Source organism: Chiloscyllium punctatum, chromosome 45 (assembly GCF_047496795.1).
Source record: "Chiloscyllium punctatum isolate Juve2018m chromosome 45, sChiPun1.3, whole genome shotgun sequence".
NCBI lineage: Eukaryota > Metazoa > Chordata > Chondrichthyes > Orectolobiformes > Hemiscylliidae > Chiloscyllium > Chiloscyllium punctatum.
This window is the reverse complement of record NC_092783.1, coordinates 64,369,315-64,387,155: the sequence shown is the minus strand read 5'-3', so window position 1 is coordinate 64,387,155 and position 17,841 is coordinate 64,369,315. Positions and strand designations below refer to the sequence as shown.

The window sequence follows — 17,841 nt, the reverse complement described above, 5'->3', positions numbered from 1 at the left end:
CTGGGCAGGGCAGTTGTCGTACCAGGCTGTTATTAATCCATGATTTGGAGATGCTGGTGTTGGACTGGGGTGTACAAAGTTAAAAATCACACAACACCAGGTTATAGTCCAACAGGTTTAATTGGAAGTACACTAGCTTTCAGAGCGACACTCCTTCATCAGGTGATAGTCAGGTGATGAAGGAGCGTCGCTCCGAAAGCTAGTGTGCTTCCAATTAAACCTATTGGATTATAACCTGGTGTTGTGTGATTTTTAACGTTATTAATCCAGACTGTATGCTCTCAATAGTGTTTCAGGAAAGGTTGGTGAGGGTTCTTATGGACACCTCAAATTTTCTAAGCCACCCGATGAAGAAGAAGTTATTGTGCCTTCTTGACTGTTACGTCCAGGACAGGATATTCGTTATCGTCACTCCTCGGAACTTGGCACCCTCTCAATCTGTGCTCCATTGATATAGATGGGGGTCTGTTCTCCTTTCTTTCTGAAGTCAATGATCAGTTCTTCAGATTTGCCAACATTTAGAGAGAGAGTGAGAGAGAAATTGTTATCATTGCACCACATTACCAAGCCCTCTATCTCTTTTCTGTATTCTGACTCATTGTTGTTTGATATCTGTCCTACCACAGTGGTGTCATCAGCAAACTTGCAAATACAATTTGTTTGGAATTTGGCAGCACAGTTATGGTTGTACAGGGAATACAGCGGGGGGCTGAGGACACATCCTTGGGGGCCTGGAGTGTTGAGGATTCTAATGGAGGAGGTGCAGTTACCTATCTTCACTGATTGCAGAGTGTGGGTCAGGAAGCTGAGGATCCAGTTGCAGAGGGGGGAACCTGAGATCAAGGTCACGGAGTTCTGAGATCAGTCTGGAGGGGATAATGCTGTTCAAGGCAGAGCTAATTAATGAGCTAGTGTCTGACATGGGTGTCCTTGTTATCCATATATTCCTGGGATGAGTGCAGGGCTAGGAAAATTGCATCCTCTGTGGACCTGTTACATTGGTAGGCAAATTGTAGGGGATCGAAGCAGACAGGGAGACTTGAATTGATGTGGGCCATGACCAGCTTCTCAAAGCACCTCATAATTATTGAGGTCAGACCCACTGGGCAGTAGCTATTAAGGCACATTGCGTGCGCTTTCTTAGGTAGTATGATAATCCTCTTGAAGCAGATGGGGACTTTAGTTTGTAGGATGGAGAGGTTGAAGATGTTGGTGAATGCCTCTGCCAGTTGGTCCACACAGGACCTGAGTGCTCAGCCAGAGACACTGACTGGCCCATCACTTTCCTCGTGCGGACTCCAAGGTTAACTCCCTCTCCAACACAATTACATCCTTCTGAAAGTGAGGTGACCAGAACTGCACACAGCATACCATCTGTGGCCTAACCAGTGTGGTTTTATATAGCTGTAACAAGAATTCCTCACTCCGATGGTCTTTGTTCCCAATTATTGAAGGCAAGCTTCCCATATGCCTTCTTCCCCACCCTGTCTCCCTGTGCTGACATCTTCCAGGATCAATGCATGTGGTCTGACTGACTCACTTGGCAATCCTCACTCCTGGGATAGTACTGGCCTCACTCACTCATTGGGAAAATACAGGATCAGTGTGCATGATCGTGAGAAATACCCAGTCAGCAGTCAGAACACTGAATTTTACTTCCAGCTGGTTTGTTGTTACTGATTTGGAAAAGACCAAGCATGAAGATCAAACATTCACAAATTTAACTGGAGCTGCCAAAGTTTGAACTTCATAAAGATTCAGAAAAATTGATAACAACTCTGAGACTTATGTCATTATAATGGGGAGATTGTGATAGCAAGACTGGAGCGAGAACTGCTTTCATTCAACTTTTGCTGAACTCATTTTAAGTGTGGGTGTGATGGTCTGCTGCTTGATGGTAGTGAGGGAGGCAAATAATTGGGAGAGTTGGCCCAGAGTGATACTCGTGCCATTTTTACCACCTCAGCAATACATTCTGAGTGAGAAACTTTGTGAGAAACCTATAATTTGACACTAATTAAGGTCATTAAGTTGTGTCAATTAATGGATTTTTGAGATCTCAATTGTCCAATGGCCCAATGACCTGTTTTTCTGCCTGGCAAGAAAAGTGGCCAGTTCTAAAGAAGTTCTGGACTCTTGACATTAACTCTGCTTCTCTCTCTCCACAAACGTTGCCAGACTGCTGAGTTTCTCAAGCAGTTTCTGTTTTTATGTCAAAAAACTTATTGATTTCCTTATTGGGCTGCCTGCCAGGTTGGGTGGGCTCCTCCATTTGCACCTATTTCTGGGACCAATCAGAAGCAGTGATGAGGCAAAGAGGTGGCCACTGAAAGTCAGATCTGCCCATCCCCCACAAAATTATGTCTGACCTCTCTCAACCCCCCATTTCCCCTACCCATGAACACCCTGAGAGAAAAGTATTTCCCATCCTGCTGTTTAAGCCCCTAAATTCTGGACATCAGGAATGACCTCTCGGACCCAGAAACTGGCATCCTCTGATTGGCTAGCAGCTTCGGGGCAGGGTAGGACCTCAGTGTTGAGGCTCATGATTCACCAGGATGTTCAGCAATCACCTCAGATTGGAGCTTAATCTGGTGGGTTTACATGGTGTTCGGGTCAGGGCATTAGGATCCCCGGGAAATACGTGTGCTTATGCATTGTGCACAAAGAATTAAACCGCAACCACTGCACTAGCTTCCTTCTGAAGATTTAAATTCAGTAAGAGCATAGTTTATTGGAATCCATTCTCTTAACCTCAGTCTAAATATCGTGGGTGAGTCAGTCCAAGAGATGATGCCACCTCTCACTTTGGCCTTGCCTTCGGCTGCCATCCGCGCTCTTGCAGATCATATCCTACAGTCATCCAATAATTGTCAGGCCTCAGTCTCCTGCTTTGACCTCTGTGGTCCAGTTCCATCACTCCATCTCCAACCACTGTCCCAGATGTCCCCAGTTGAGGAATGAAACCTGCAGCCTCAGGTCTATGCAGCTAAAAGCATAATATCCCAGTGAGAGTGTAAAGGAAACCTATTGGAATGGAGCCAGCAAAGAGGGACCTCTGCTGTCTGAGGAATCGGGAGAATCTGGGATTTTGAAGCAGTGAGAGTAAAAAGAAGATTAAATGGAGATGCTCAAAATAATGGAGGTTTTGATCGTGAGGAGAGGAAGAAGCTGTTTCTCTTGACTGGATGAGTAATAACCGCTGGCCTTGCCAACTCCAATGTCCCAGGAACAAATTTTAAAAATGAATAATCAGAGGGCACCAGTTTAAGGTCATTGAGAAAGGAACCAAAGGAGAGAAAAGAACATTTCATTTTAAAGATGGCGAGTTGTTGTGGTTTGGGATGTGCTGCCTTATAGGGCAGTGACAGTAGATTCAACAGAAAGTTTTATCAGAAGAGCGAATGAATATTAGACAGAGTGTGGGCCAATGGGGGTGTGGGATTATTTGGACAAATCTTTCAGAAGGTTAGCACAGGCCCGGAATGCCCGGAATGGCCTCCTGCCCTTCTGCACCATTCTGTGATTCAGTGAGCAGGCCGTATGTTTGTGTTTGAGCTGAGCTGTGTGATGAGGCCAATAACATTTTCTCTTTTTCGATTATCCCCCACTTTTAGGTTTTAAGCCATGATGGTGGAATCTGCATCAGAGGCAATACGAAGCACATCAGCCAATCAAAATGGAATTAGTAGTTTGAGCAGCCAGTCGGATGGTGGAGGGCGAGAAGGTGGCTCAAATGGGGATGCAAATGGAGAAGTGAGTCCTGTGGATCTGTTACACCTTCAACAGCAGCAGGTGCAGGTTGGTTTTGGCTGGTTTTTGTCACTAATCTGTGTACACCAGATGTAAAGCAATGAAACACAGGTCTTCCAAAGGTCAGAGGGGATATGATGAACAAACCTGGCTTAGTTCAGACCATATCCAACAGTCCATTCGCTGTGTGATGATCGTCCTACACTGAGCCATCTCTGAACCATGACAGACATCTTAGCAGGACAGCTTTAGGGGTTATGAGATTGAGAATAATCAGATAATTGTACAGACATGACAGAAATATTTCTTCTATCGCCCATTTCTGAATCTTTTAGCCAAATTGGACTGAGCTCAGGAAGAATTCACCATGGTGTTCTGTCATTATGATTGGTTGACAATGTAGTGTGAGTCGGTATTTGTTTTGAGATTGGGTCCATTGGGTCTTCCTGAAAAGACCAAAATCATTGTTGGTAGGACATGAGCAATATCCACCCCATCAGTCAGACCTGAACTGAGACCTGATGGTTTAGGATTAATATTCTAATTCGCTGCAACAAGGTTATTCAGAAATACATGAGTCAAAAAGTGCCCAAAGGATTCTGACACCGAAGCTGCTCGAGAATTTCAGGAGAGATATGAGCCTTATTTCTGTTTCCCTATCTGTGTAATTTCCACAAAAAATTTCTGAGATCTCTTTCTAATTCTGTCCTCTACTGCATTCCCAGTTATATGTACCTCATTGTCGGTTGCCATGCCTTTGGGTGCTTGAGCTCCAAGCTCCATTGTTCCCTCCTTAATCATGTCCCTCCTCTCGATGTAACATTCCTCCTTGAAGATGTCTCAGAGAATCACAAAGATGTACAGCACAGAAACAGATCCTTTGGTCCAACTAGTTCATGCCAACCACATATCCTAAATAAATCTAGTCCCATTTGCCAGCACTTGGCCCATATCCCTCTAAACCCTTCCTGTTCATATACTCATCCAGATGCCTTTTATATGTTGTAATTGTACCAGCCTCCACCACCTCCTCTGCCTGCTCATTCCTCTGTGTGGAAAAAGTTGCCCCTTAGGTGCCTTTTAAATCTTTCCCCTCCCTCCTGAAACGTATACCCTCTAGGTTTAGACTCCCCCACACCAGAAAAAAGACCCTGTCTATTTACCCTACCATGCCCCTCATGATTTTATAAACCTCTTTAAGGTCACCCCTCAGCCTCCAATGCTCCAGCCTATTCAGCCTCTCCCTACAGCTCAAACCCTCCAACCCTCATCCTTGTAAATCTTTTCTGAACCTTTTCAAGTTTTACCACATTCTTCCTATTGGAGGGAGACCAGAATTGCACACAATATCCCAAAAGTGGCCTCATCAATATCCTATACTCAACTCCTATACTCAATACTCTGACCAATAAGGGAAAGCACACCAAATGTCTGCATCACTATCCTATCTATCTGTGATTCCACTCTCAAGGAACTATGAACCTGCACTCCAAGGAATCTTTGTTCAACAATACTCCCCAGGACCTTACCATTAAGTGTATAAGTTCTGCCCTGATTTGTCTTTCCAAAATGCAGCACCTCACATTTATCTAAATTAAACTCCATCTGCCACTCCTCAGCCCATTGGTCCATCTGAACAACGTCCCATTATACTCTGATGTCTCTTAAACCCAATGTTTGATCGCCTGATCTCGCAGCTCAATGTTATGTCACTTGAGACTGTTCCCGTGAAGTGCCTTGGGATGTTTCATTGTGTAAATATAAACTTTGTATTGTTTTTGTTTGTCACTGATCATTTCTGTTCAAGCAAGAGCTTCCTTTTCTTCAGTCTGACATCTCCACGGTGATCAGATGTTGCATGGGCTAAAGGCAACACAGAGAATTCATTGTCTCTAAAAACAGACATTATATGATCTTCAGTATGACACATATTGACGGTTCCTTTCATTTTGACTGCACTTTGTCTGAAAATATTTATTCTTTCACCCATCACCTATCCCTTCCTGCTGTCAGGATCTTGTATCCTCAGAACTAGGACTGATTGATCTTAATTTTGGATTTTGTCCAATGAAATTTGCTGAAGTTTAGATTTCACCTGAGCGCAAGCCTCTGACTCCTACATTCTCTCTTATTTACCTTGAACTCAAGCCAGGAGCAAAACTTCTGAGTAGTGATCGCAAATCTGGTCCAACGAGTCTGAACCAGCCACATACAGATCAGGACTGTGCCTTCTTCATTCTAAAATCTGTTTTGCAGGTTAGAAGTAAAGGATAAAGGGATGAAGGGGTGTCTGCATGGAGCAGACAAGGAACATCCTCAACAGTCCCTTCAGCTAGCTATCAGAAATTAGCTGAAGTTCAGCTCTTTAAGGTGTGGACCCTTTCCTTAGTGTGAAGGTATACTACCCAGGCAATTGCTAGTATGCGATGAGAGAAGGTGCTGCCAGTTACAAGTACTTGTGGAGTACACTGTTATCTTATCAAATGGACCCAGTTGGTTTTGAAGAACTTCTGGAGTGTCTTGTGCACAAAAGTAAAGGACTTTCACTAATATTGCGCTTTTTACAAGCTCAGTGTACACCATGGACACTGCACCAATTTCCTTTAAAAGACTTGAATGTCAGACATGGGAGTGATTTACACACAAACAGTAAAGGGATGATCATCATCTACTTGTGGGCAGCACAGTGGTTAGCAGGGCGGCACGGTGGCACAGTGGTTAGCACTGCTGCCTCACAGCGCCAGAGACCCGGGTTCAATTCCCGCCTCAGGCGACTGACTGTGTGGAGTTTGCACGTTCTCCCAGTGTCTGCGTGGGTTTCCTCCGGGTGCTCCGGTTTCCTCCCACAGTCCAAAGATGTGCAGGTCAGGTGAATTGGCCATGCTAAATTGCCCCCAGTGTTAGGTAAGGGGTCGATGTAGATGTAGATGCAGGGGTAGGGGTAGGGGTAGGGGTAGCGGTATGGGTGGGTTACGCTTCGGCGGGGTGGTGTGGACTTGTTGGGCCGAAGGGCCTGTTTCCACACTGTAAGTAATCTAAAAAAAAATCTACTTTACAGTCTTGACTGAGAGATAGTCCGTTGGAGAACTTTTCTGACTTTCTTAAACAAAACGATGGAATTTCCACCTTAAAGGTGAGGGGGAGCCTTGGTTTCACATCTTGTCTGAGAGGCAGCTAATGCTGCAGCACTCCTTCAGTATTGTACTTGGATTATAACTTCAATTTTACCCCTGAATCTATAGAGTGGAGCTTAAACCCATGACTTCTGATTCAGAGGCAAAAGTTGTTAGCCCCAATCTATTGATGAGAGTTTGTGTGCATGGGATTGAAGTAGCAAAGTTTAAGTTTTTCATTTGTGTATCCATGGGGTGTTGGCAGTGCTGGCAGGAGGACTATTTATTGGTCAGTCCTAGTTGCCCAGTAGTAGGTGATGGTGAGGTACCTTCCTGAATACCCACAATACTGTGAGGGAGGGTGTCCCAGGATTGTGGGTGTTGATGGGAGATAGGAAAGTGCATTTCAGCAAGATGATAGAGTCATAGAGCCATTCCTTCCGTGTTGCTGTGCCAAAATCTTGAAATTCCCTCCCTAATGGCATCCTACAACAAATAGACCACAGCGGTTCTGAAATGCAACTTGGGATGGATAGTAAATGTTGGCCCAACCAGCAACACCCACATTCCAAGAATGAATTCAAAGAAAAATAGGTTAAATCTGCTGGATTATCTTTAATGTGCCCTGTGCTCATGTTGCCAGAATTAGGAAGATAATAGTTGACTGTGTAGCTAAAGAGCTGGTGCAGGAGGGTGTGCTTCAGATCTCTGAATCATTGGGATCTCTTATAGGGCAGGAGGGACCTGTATAAGAAGGATGGGTTGCACCAAAACTAGAGGGTCACCACAATCCTTTCAGGGAGGTTTAATAGTCTCTCTCGGGAGGGTGTCAGCTACTGTGGCGGGGGGCAGAAACCAGACCAGTGGGTCAGCATGTGAAGTGATTGAGGAGGAACTAGAGGTTCAGTCAAACAAGTCTAATGGGAAGAACAGGCAGGGCCAGGTTCATGAGCAAGACAGAACTGTGGCCTGAAGTATATTTATTTTAATACAAGGACTATAAGAGGTAAGGTAAGGCAGATTAATACATGGAACCGCAGTGTTGTAGACATTACAGAAACTTGGTGGAGAGAAGAACAGAATTAGTAGCTCGACTTTACAGGATTTCGATGTTTCAGGTGGGACAGAAAGGGGTGTTAAAGGATTGGGGGAAATGCATTACTGATTAAGGAGAATGTCACAGCTGCTCTTTGAGAGAACATCTTGTATGGGCAGAGGTCAGGAATAAGAAAGGTGCACTCACCATGATGTGGTTTTATTTTAGGCCTCCCAATAGCCAGGGGGAAGTAAAGGAACAGACATGTGAGTAGATCAAAGAAGGGTGAGGGTTGTCTCTGTGGTTCAGTGGTGAGCACTGCTGCTTCACAGTGTCAGGGTCTAGGGTTCAATTCCAAGCCTTAGATAACTGTCTGCATGGCATGTGTGCGTTCTCCCCGTGTCTGCGTGGGCTTCCTCTGGGTGCTGAGGTTTCCTCTTATAGTCCAAAGATGTGCAGGTTAGATGGAATCGCCATGCTAAAGTTGCCCTATAGAGTCTAGGGATGTGTGGGTTAGCCATGGGAAATGCTAGGTCATGGGGATAGAATGGGAGAGTGGTTCTGGATGGGATACCCTTTAGATGGCCAGTACAGGCTTGATGGGCCAAATGACTTCTTTCTGCACTGTTGGGATTCTATGGTTCTATGTAAAAGCAACAGGGCTTTGTAATGGGAGATTTTAACTTCACCAATATTGACAGGGACTCCCTTAGTGCCAGGGGCTTAGATGGGACAGAATTTGTTGGCTGAATCCAGGAGGGTTTCTTAAAACAATATGTAGATAGCCCACCTAGGAACGTGCCATATTAGACCTTGTATTGAGTAAAGTGCTTGGCCAGTAGAGTAAAGCTTCAGTAAGTGAGCATTTTGGGAAGAGTGACCATAATTCCATTGGTTTTAAGATCATTATGGATAAAATTGTCCTGGGGTGAAAGTGCTAAATTGAGGGAAGGCTAATTACAACAGTGTTAGGAAAGAACTGGAGAAATTAGATTGGAGGTGGCAATTTGAGGGTAAATCCACATCAGACATTTGGGAGTCTTTTAAAGGCTGTTTGATCAGAGTGCAGGACCAGCATGTTTCTGTAAGGATGAAACATTCAAGAACCTTGGCTGACAAGAGATATTGAAAGTTTAGTCAGAAAAAAAAGGAAGTATATGCATGATTTAGGAAGCTGAAATCAGGCAAGTGCCTTAAGGAATATGAAGGAAGCAAGAAAACATTTAAACAAGGAATTAGAAGGGCTGGAAGTAAGGAGGTAAGCAGGATTAAGAAGAATCCTGAGACATTTTATACAAATATTAGGAGCAAGAGGATAATTAGGGAAAGGGTAGGTCCACTCCAACATGAAAGCATTTTGCAAGGTCCTTCAAAGTAGGCTGGTCCAAAACATTAATTCACATGGGATCCATGGTGAGTTGGCAAGTTGAATGTAAAATTGGCTTGGTCAGAAAGGAAGTGAGAATAGTTGTGGAGACATATTTTTCTGACAAGCAATCTGTAACCAGTGGCTTCCCACAAAGATCTACTGGGATCTCTGTCATTAATAATATAAAAATAATTTGGATGAAACTGTCGATAGTCTAATCAATAAGTTTGCAGATGCCACAAAAATTGATGGAGTTGTGGATAGTAAGGAAGGTTATCAAAGTATACAATAGGAAGTTGGATGAAGAAATAGCAGACAAGTGTAAGGTGATGCATTTTGACAGGTCAAATGCAAGAGAAAAATATGCAGTAAATGGCACCACCCTATTTTGGATTTTCTGACTATAATCTTTCAAAGTTCCCTAAGTACAGCAATAATCTATCTGGAATGGAAAATTGGATATATCATTCTACTTTTTAAGAAAGACAAAAACCAAAGAGTGACAGACCAGTTAGCCTAGCATCTGGTGGGCAAGTTGTTCATGTCTGTAATGTTGAAAATTTTCAGTTAACCAGGGATAGCCAGCATGAATTCATGACAGGTAGGTCATGCCTGATAAACCTTCTTCAATTTTTTGAGCTGTGACTAAGGTGATAGGGGAATGTCTCTGGATGTTTTTTATATGGCTTTCTAGAAAGCACTTGATAAATTCCCACGTAAGAGACTGCTAACAAAGGTAGAAGCCAATGGAACTGGGGGCAAATTAATGGCATGGCTGGAAAATTGCAGGCAAGAGAAAATGTGAATAATGGGCAGGTACTCAAATTGGTGGGATGTGACCAGTGGTATCCCACAGGGATCTGTTATTCACATTATTTATTAACAGCTTAGATAATGGCATAGAAAATCATACATCGAAATTTGTTGATGACACAAAGTTGGGTGACATTGTAAACGCTGTAGATGATAGCATAAAATTACAAAGACACCATGGAGGTCAGTGGACCATTTTGGACTACAAAAAGAATAAATCATGGTAGATGGTATCACTGGACATCCAAAGAGACTTGGGGGTTCAGGTGTATAGATTTTTAAAATGTCTTGAATAGGTGGGGAAAATAGTCTAGAAAGCTAATGGAATGCTGGCCTTTATGTCTCGAAGATCAGAGTACAAGGACTCAAATGTTATGTTGCAGTAATACAAAGCCCTGGTTAGACTCTACTTGGAGCAGATCTGAGCACCACACCTTAGGAAGGATATATTGGCCTTGGAGGGAATATAGTGTATGTTTACAAGGATGATACCTGGACTTAAAGGTCACACAACATCAGGTTATAGTCCAACAGGTTTATTTGGAAGCACGAGCTTTCGGAGCGCTGCTTCTTCAGCAGGTGCAGAACTCCAAACGTTAGTGCTTCCAAATAAACCTGTTGGACTATAACCTGGTGTTGTGTGACCTTTAAGTTCAGGTATCATCCTTGTAAACCTGGTGTTGTGTGATTTTTAACTTTGTCCACCCCCATCCAACATTGGCACCTCTACAACATGGACTTAAAGGTTTAGGTTATGAGGCAAGAATTCTTTTCTCTAGAACTTAGAAAATTGAAACCTCATCTGAGCGAAGTCTTCAAGATACTCAGGTTTCCTCCCATGCTCCAAAGATGTGACGGTTGGGTGGATTGGCCATGTGAAGTTGCTCCATAGAATATCAGCTAGATGGGTTAACTATGGTAAATGTGAGGTTATGGGGATAGGGTGGGATGCACTTTGAAGGGTCAGTGCAGACTCGATGGATCAAATGGCCTCTATCTGCACTGTAGGATTATTATGATTCTATATTGGGAACATTGATGTACAGAAAGATCTTAGTGTGCAAGACCACAGCTCGCTGAAAGTGGCAACACAACTCTATAAAATGGTAAAGAATGCTTGCCTTCATTGGTCAGGGCATTGAGTAGAAAAGTTGGCAAGCCATGCTGCACAGAACATAACTTAGACCACATTTGGAATATTGTGTGCAGTTCTAGTCACCACGCTATGGGAAGTGTGTGGAGGTTTTGGAGAGGGTGTAGAAGTGGTTTACCATGATGTTCCCCGGATTGGAGCGTATTGGCTATCAGGAGAGGTTGGACAAACTTAGATTGTTTTCACTCGAGCATCGGAGGCTGAGGGGGACCTGATAATATGAAGTATATAAAATTATAAGAGGCAGTGGTAGGGTTGATAACTGGAATCTTTCTCTTCAATGAAAATATCAAACACAAGGGGGCATCGGTTTAAAGTGGGAGGGGGAAGTTTAAAGGAGATGTACGAGGCAATTTTTTTACACAGAGGTTGGTGGTGGGTGGCTGGGACATATTGCCAGGGGAAGTGGTAGAAGCAGATACAATAACAACATTTAAGAGGTATTTAGTCAGACACATGATCAGAGAGAGGGAAATGGACCATGGGTAGATGGGATTAGTTTACAATGGCAACTCGGTCCACACAGACATGGTGGGCCAAAGGGCCTGTTCCTATGCTGTATTGTTCTATGTTCATTTCTTGAGCAAGGTACCAGCGTAAACACAACTTGCAATGAGTCACAGAAAGTTTTTTTTGAAAAGTGCAGCAACTCCTTTCACAGTTCTTGGTTTAAAGCAGACATTTCCCCATCTTGATCCACAATCCAAAATAAAGATAAATAAAACAATGTGATCTTTATAATGCATACTCCAGGTGCACACCTACTGATGCTTACATAGTTTGATCTTTGAGTTTAAACTTAAAAGGAATAAAATTGCTCCACTTTTGGACTTCTAGTGTCAGCTGTAACTTGCAGGGCAACAGAAGAAGGCGATGGGAAAGATGGCATTATGTGCACCTTGGGAGATGAGTGTACATTGAAGTTGTGAAGAAATGTAAGTTGTTATTGTTGGAGGCAGAGTATGAAAGCTTGAGGAGGAGGCATCTACAATACAGAGTCAGGAAGAGGTCAGTAAACAATGACACTAACTTGCTGAATTGAATGATTCATTATCAGTTTTTCAGTTAACCACCAACGCCTCTGAGACTCCAGTCCAAGTGCATTGAAAAGTTGCCTTATTTACAGAGTGAGGCATTCCCCAATGTAACAATCTACTCGGTTTCTTTCTCTGCCCGTCTGAGGATTTGTAATCAGACTGGGTCAGTGATTCATTTACAAGTTGAGGTGGAATCTTGGAAACAACCCCTTCTTTGCAAAAAAAAATGCTGGCTTAGAGATTGGGGTGCATTTTAGATTCCTTCCCATTTAATTGGTTGCTATATGGTGATGTAATTTTGAGCTGTGTTCATTCTGCAACCATTTCTTGCACAGTTTCTGAATGGACAAGCACCCATTTCATGATCATAAATCTCTGTCCATCAATAAAACAGTGGTATTTTCCCAGGTGACTACTCCTGGCACCTTCTGGTATTTTCTTGCTGCCTCTCCCAGTGGATGGTACTGGGTAGGAGTTGTTTAAGGTAGTTCACTGCCACCAATCCTCCTTTGTCCTCAGCCTATCTAGTGATTAGAGGCAGAGGGTACACCACTGTCAAGTTTTTACAGGAGAGACTGGTCTTAAATAACATGAAAGTTTCTTGCATGATAGCAATATGTCCAACTATATTTAATCGGGCATCATTTACAGAACCCTAAGCAGCTGATGTAGGTACATGGATTCCTCTTACAATGAAAGAAGGCTTTAGCTCCACCCACAGACCATGTGTGAAATCAACAGAACGGGTGGAGCCAATGGAAGGTCAACATGAACCCCTTCAGAGCCATTCCCTTTAACAGCACACAGCACTGTGTACATGAGGCAATTGTATTGTGATATTTATGATATTGCTTCATATCATCTGTCCCCGTAATAATAAATTCCATTTTATGTGATTTTCAAGATGAAGAAACTATTTTGCAAATTGGAACATTTCACTGTTTTTTTCCAAGATTAGAACAGAGTGGGTACAGAGTGAAGCTGTGACTGACAGACTCTTCCCCATGACTGGAGAAATGTACAGGAAGTGGCTGCAGAGTGAAGACATTGGACAAAATTTTCCAAAATTCATTGGACTCTGGGAGGGAACCAGCAGATTGGAAATCCACTGAATTGACACCCCTGTTAAAGATGGGAAGGAGATAAGCCGGAAATTATAGGCTGATAACCAAACTGAGAAAATGTGTTATGAAGGAAGAAATTGTAGGATATTTTGAAAAGTTTAAGGTAATCAAACAGAGTCAACATAGTTTTGTTAAAGGAAAAACGTGAAAAATTTGATGGAATAGTTTGAGGATTTACAGCATGGGGTTAGATACAGAGTAAAGCTTTCTCTACACTGTCCCCATCAAACATTCTCAGGACAGGGACAGCACAGAGTTAGGTACGGAGTGAAGCTCTGTCTACTCTTTTTACTGAAAGTAAAGCTCTCTCTATACTCTCCCCATCAAACACTCCCAAGGCAGGGACGGTACTGGGTTTGATACGGAGTAAAGCTCTTTCTACTTGTTTAATCTGAAAGTAACCAGAAAATAAAGCTGAAAAAAAGTTCCCTCGACACCATCCCAAAAACCACTAGGACAGGTACAGGACAGGGTTAGTCACAGAGTAAAGCTCACTGTACTCTTATAAACTGAAATTAAAGCTACCTTGCACTGTCCAAATCAAACACTCCCAGGATAGGGACAGCACAGGGTTAGATACAGAGTAAAGCTCCCTCTACACTGTCCTCCATCAAACACTCCCAGGCCAGGGATAGCATGAGGTTAGATACAAAGTAAAGCTCCCTCTGCACTGTCCCCATCATCCACTCTCAGGACAGGTGTACTTTGGGATAACGTATTCTTGATTTTCTTCCAGTGAACATTAATAAATGTTTTATTTTGATCAATTTCATATATTCATACAGAACTGAGATAGGCCAAAGTCTAAAAGAGATGAGGGAGGCGATAAAACAACGAGGGAATCTGTTGATTGTTCAGATCTCAATGTGAGAGTGTGAGGTAGCTGAGTGAGCAGCCCATCATATATCTGTCCCTGTTGTTATTTCCACTTAAATCAATCACTATCAGACTCAAGTCTAAATTTGTCTCAACATCTTCTAATCTCTCAAACGTTGCAAATTTCCCCAGGGTTACAGTGCTCAGGTATAATCAATAATCTATAGCCAGCCCAGTGTAGGTTGTGCTATTTATCTTGTGGCTCAGGAGGAGATCCTGGTATCGGCTTTCCACCTTGTTCAGACTCAATCACAGTTACCTATGGCAAAGAAAGGAGCCATTCTGTCCATCATACCCATGCTGATCCTTTGAAAGTACTATTTACAGTTGAATAAGCAAATAGTGACTATTTTCCTTGAGAATATCAGAAGTAGGAGCAGGAGGAGGCCATTCAGCCCCTCGAGTCTGCTCTGCCAATCAATACGGTCCTGGCTGATCTCCTCTTGGCTTCACAACCCTTCAACCTGTTACTAATTAACAGTCTGTCTATATCTTCCTTTATATTCCTAGCATCCACTGCACTCTGGGGAGTGAATTCCATAGATTCATGGCCCTTTGAGAGAAGTAATTCCTCCTCATCCCTGTTTTAAATCTGCTTCACCTTATCCTAAAATTATGATGTCTTGTTCTAGATTACCTCACATGAGGAAACATCCTTTCCACATCTATTCAGGATTGTCTATCCCTCAATTAGGTCTCCTCTCATCCCTCTCAACTCCAGAGAGTATCAGCCTTATTTGCTCAATCTCTCTTCATAAGACAAACCCCTCATCTCTGGAATCAATCTAGTGAACCTCCCCTGAACTGCCTCCATTACAACTACATCCCTCCTCAAGTAAGGGAGCCAAAACTGATTACAATACACGTCAGTTAAATAAATAGTTTTAACATTGCAATATTTGCAATGTGGACTTCTTCCCTTAGTTACAAGAGAATCTGGAATTTCATCCTTGAGTTAGAACCATAGAATCACTACAGTGTGGAAGCAGGCCATTCGGCCTATTGAATCCACACTGACCCTCCGAACAGCATCCCACCAAGACCAAACCCCTATCCTGTAACCCTGCATTTCCTATGGCTTATCCACCTAACCTGCACATCTTTGGAATTGGTTTCACAGAGCTGGGAGAATTCCCAACTTGCAAACCAAATATTTAGAAGTGGCTGTGTAGATATTGGATATCTGGGCTGCTAGGGGTGGGTTGGGGGTGGGGGTGGGGGCGGGGGCGAGGTGGTGGTGAGGAGAAGTATTGATGGGGGTACACTGTTAGAAATTGGGCCAGGTAGCCATGGAGTGTGTGTGTGGAAGATGCTGCTGCAAAGGTGGATGGGTGCAAGGCATGTCTCGTGGTTCTGGTATCATGCCCAAAATTTAACATTAAGCACCAAACATCCCTCTAGCCCCTCAGGACCCCTTAATCCCAGCACCCACCCCAATACCCTTTCCAGAAGCAGCCGAGAACTTCAATTGAACAAAGAAGAATAAAGAACAATACAGCACAGCAACAGGCCCTTCGGCCCTCCAAGCCTGCATTAACACATTTTGCCCTTCCATATTAAAACTGTCTTCACTTACAGGATCCATATCCCTCTATTCCCTTCCTATTCAGGTATTAATCCAGGTGCTTCTTGAATATTGCTATTGTGTCTGCTTCCCCCACCTCCTCTGGCAGTGTGTTCCAGGCCTTTTGTATGAACAACTTGCCTCGCACATCTCTTTTAAACATCCCCCCACCTTGACACCGTGAACCTCTGTCCCCTAGTAACTGACCCCTCCACCCTGGGAAAAGGCCTCATACTTCCCACTCTGTCCATGCTATTCACAATCCTATAAACTTCTATCAGGTTGCCCCTCAACCTCCTGCGTTCCAGTGAAACCAAACCCAATCTATCCAACCTTTCTTCATCGCTAAGATCCCCCAGACCAGGCAACATCCTGGTAAACCTTTTCTGTACCGTCTCCAAAGCATCCACATCCTTCTGGTAGCACGGTGACCAGAATTGTACACAATATTCCAAGTGTGGCCTAACTAAAGTTTTGTATATCTACAGCATAACTTGTCTATTCTAATACTCAATGCCCCTTCCAGACAAACATGCCATCAGCCTTGTTTACTACCTTAAAGTTAAAAATCACACAACACCAGATTATAGTCCAACAGGGTTAATTGGAAGTGCACTAGCTCCTGATGAAGGAGCAGTGCTCCGAAGGCTAGTGTGCTTCCAATTAAACCTGTTGAACTATAACCTGGTGTTGTGTGATTTTTAACTTTGTACATCCCAGTCCAACACCTGCATCTCCAAATCATTACTCCCTCAACTACCTGTGCTGCCACCTTCAGTGATCTGTGGGCCTGCACACCCAGATCCCTCTGCATATCAATATTGCAATCAATCTAAGGGTCCTGCCATTCACTGTATAATTTCCACCTGAACTTGACCTTCCAAAATGCAACACTTCACATTTGTCTGGATTAAACTCCCTCCACCATTTTTCTGCCCATGCCTCACACTGATCTATATCCTGATGTATCCTCTGAGAGTCCTGTTCACTATCCACAACTCCACCAATCTTTGTATCGTCTACAAACTCACTAATTAAACCAGCTACATTTTCCTCTAAGTCATTTATGTAGACCACAGACAGCAGCAGTCCCAGCACTGATCCCTATGGAACCCCACTAGTCACAGCCCTCCATTCCAAAAGGCATCCTTTCACCACTACCCTCTGTCTCCTATGGCAAAGTCAGCTCTGTATCCATTTTGCCAGCTCACCCTCGATGCCATGTGACTTCACCTTTTGCCATGAGGGATCTTGTCAAAGGCTTTACTGAAGTCCATGTAGACAACATCAACTGCATTTCCCTCATCAATCACCTTTGTCACCTCCTCAAAAAACTCAAGCAAGTTAGTGAGGTTCAACCTCCCCTCCACAAAACCATGCTGCCTGTCACTAATAAGTCCATTTGCTTCTAAATGCGTATAGACGTTATCCCTGAGAATCTTTTCCAATAATTTCCCTCTCATTGACATGAGGATCACAAGCCTCATAATTTCCCGGATTATCCCTGCTATCCTTTTTAAACAGTGGGACAACATTGGCTATTTTCCAGTCCTCTGGGACCTCACCTGTGGCCAAAAAGGATACAAAGATGTCCGTCAATGCTCCAGCAATTTATTCTCTTGCCTCCCTCAATATTCTGGGATACCTTTTTAAGATATACAACACCTTTTCCTTTTTAATAACAACTCAGTTTAGAAACTCGACACTCCCTTCCCTGAGATCATCCTCTACCAATTCCACCAAGACCAACACAAAGTATTCATTAGGACCTCACCTCCCCCTTCAGGCTCCATACACAGATTCTCTCCTTTGTCCTTGAGTGGGCCTACCCTTTCCCAATTTGCCCTTTTATATATATATATAAGAGGCCTTGGGATTCTCCTTAATCCTGTTTGCTAATGACTTTTCATGACCCCCTTTGACCCTTTCAATTTCTCGTTTAAGTTCTTTCCTACTTGCCTTATATATTTCAAGGGCTTCATCAGTTCCCATCCTCCTAGACC

The 17,841-nt window shown here is 43.3% G+C and overlaps 1 protein-coding gene across 11 annotated transcripts in view; it reads left to right on the top strand.

The window, feature by feature from the left end:
* Positions 1 to 17,841, top strand: part of foxp4 (forkhead box P4) — a 395,078-nt gene that overhangs the window by 81,294 nt on the left and 295,943 nt on the right. For 9 of the 11 annotated variants that reach the window (XM_072563956.1, XM_072563947.1, XM_072563957.1 and 6 more), the window contains exon 2: positions 3,618 to 3,801. In XM_072563956.1, the coding sequence (XP_072420057.1) occupies positions 3,628 to 3,801 (174 nt within the window). In that variant the 5' untranslated portion in view covers positions 3,618 to 3,627. The remainder of the gene's footprint in view (positions 1 to 3,617; positions 3,802 to 17,841) is intronic. The other 2 variants (XM_072563955.1, XM_072563958.1) reach the window with 1 other exon arrangement.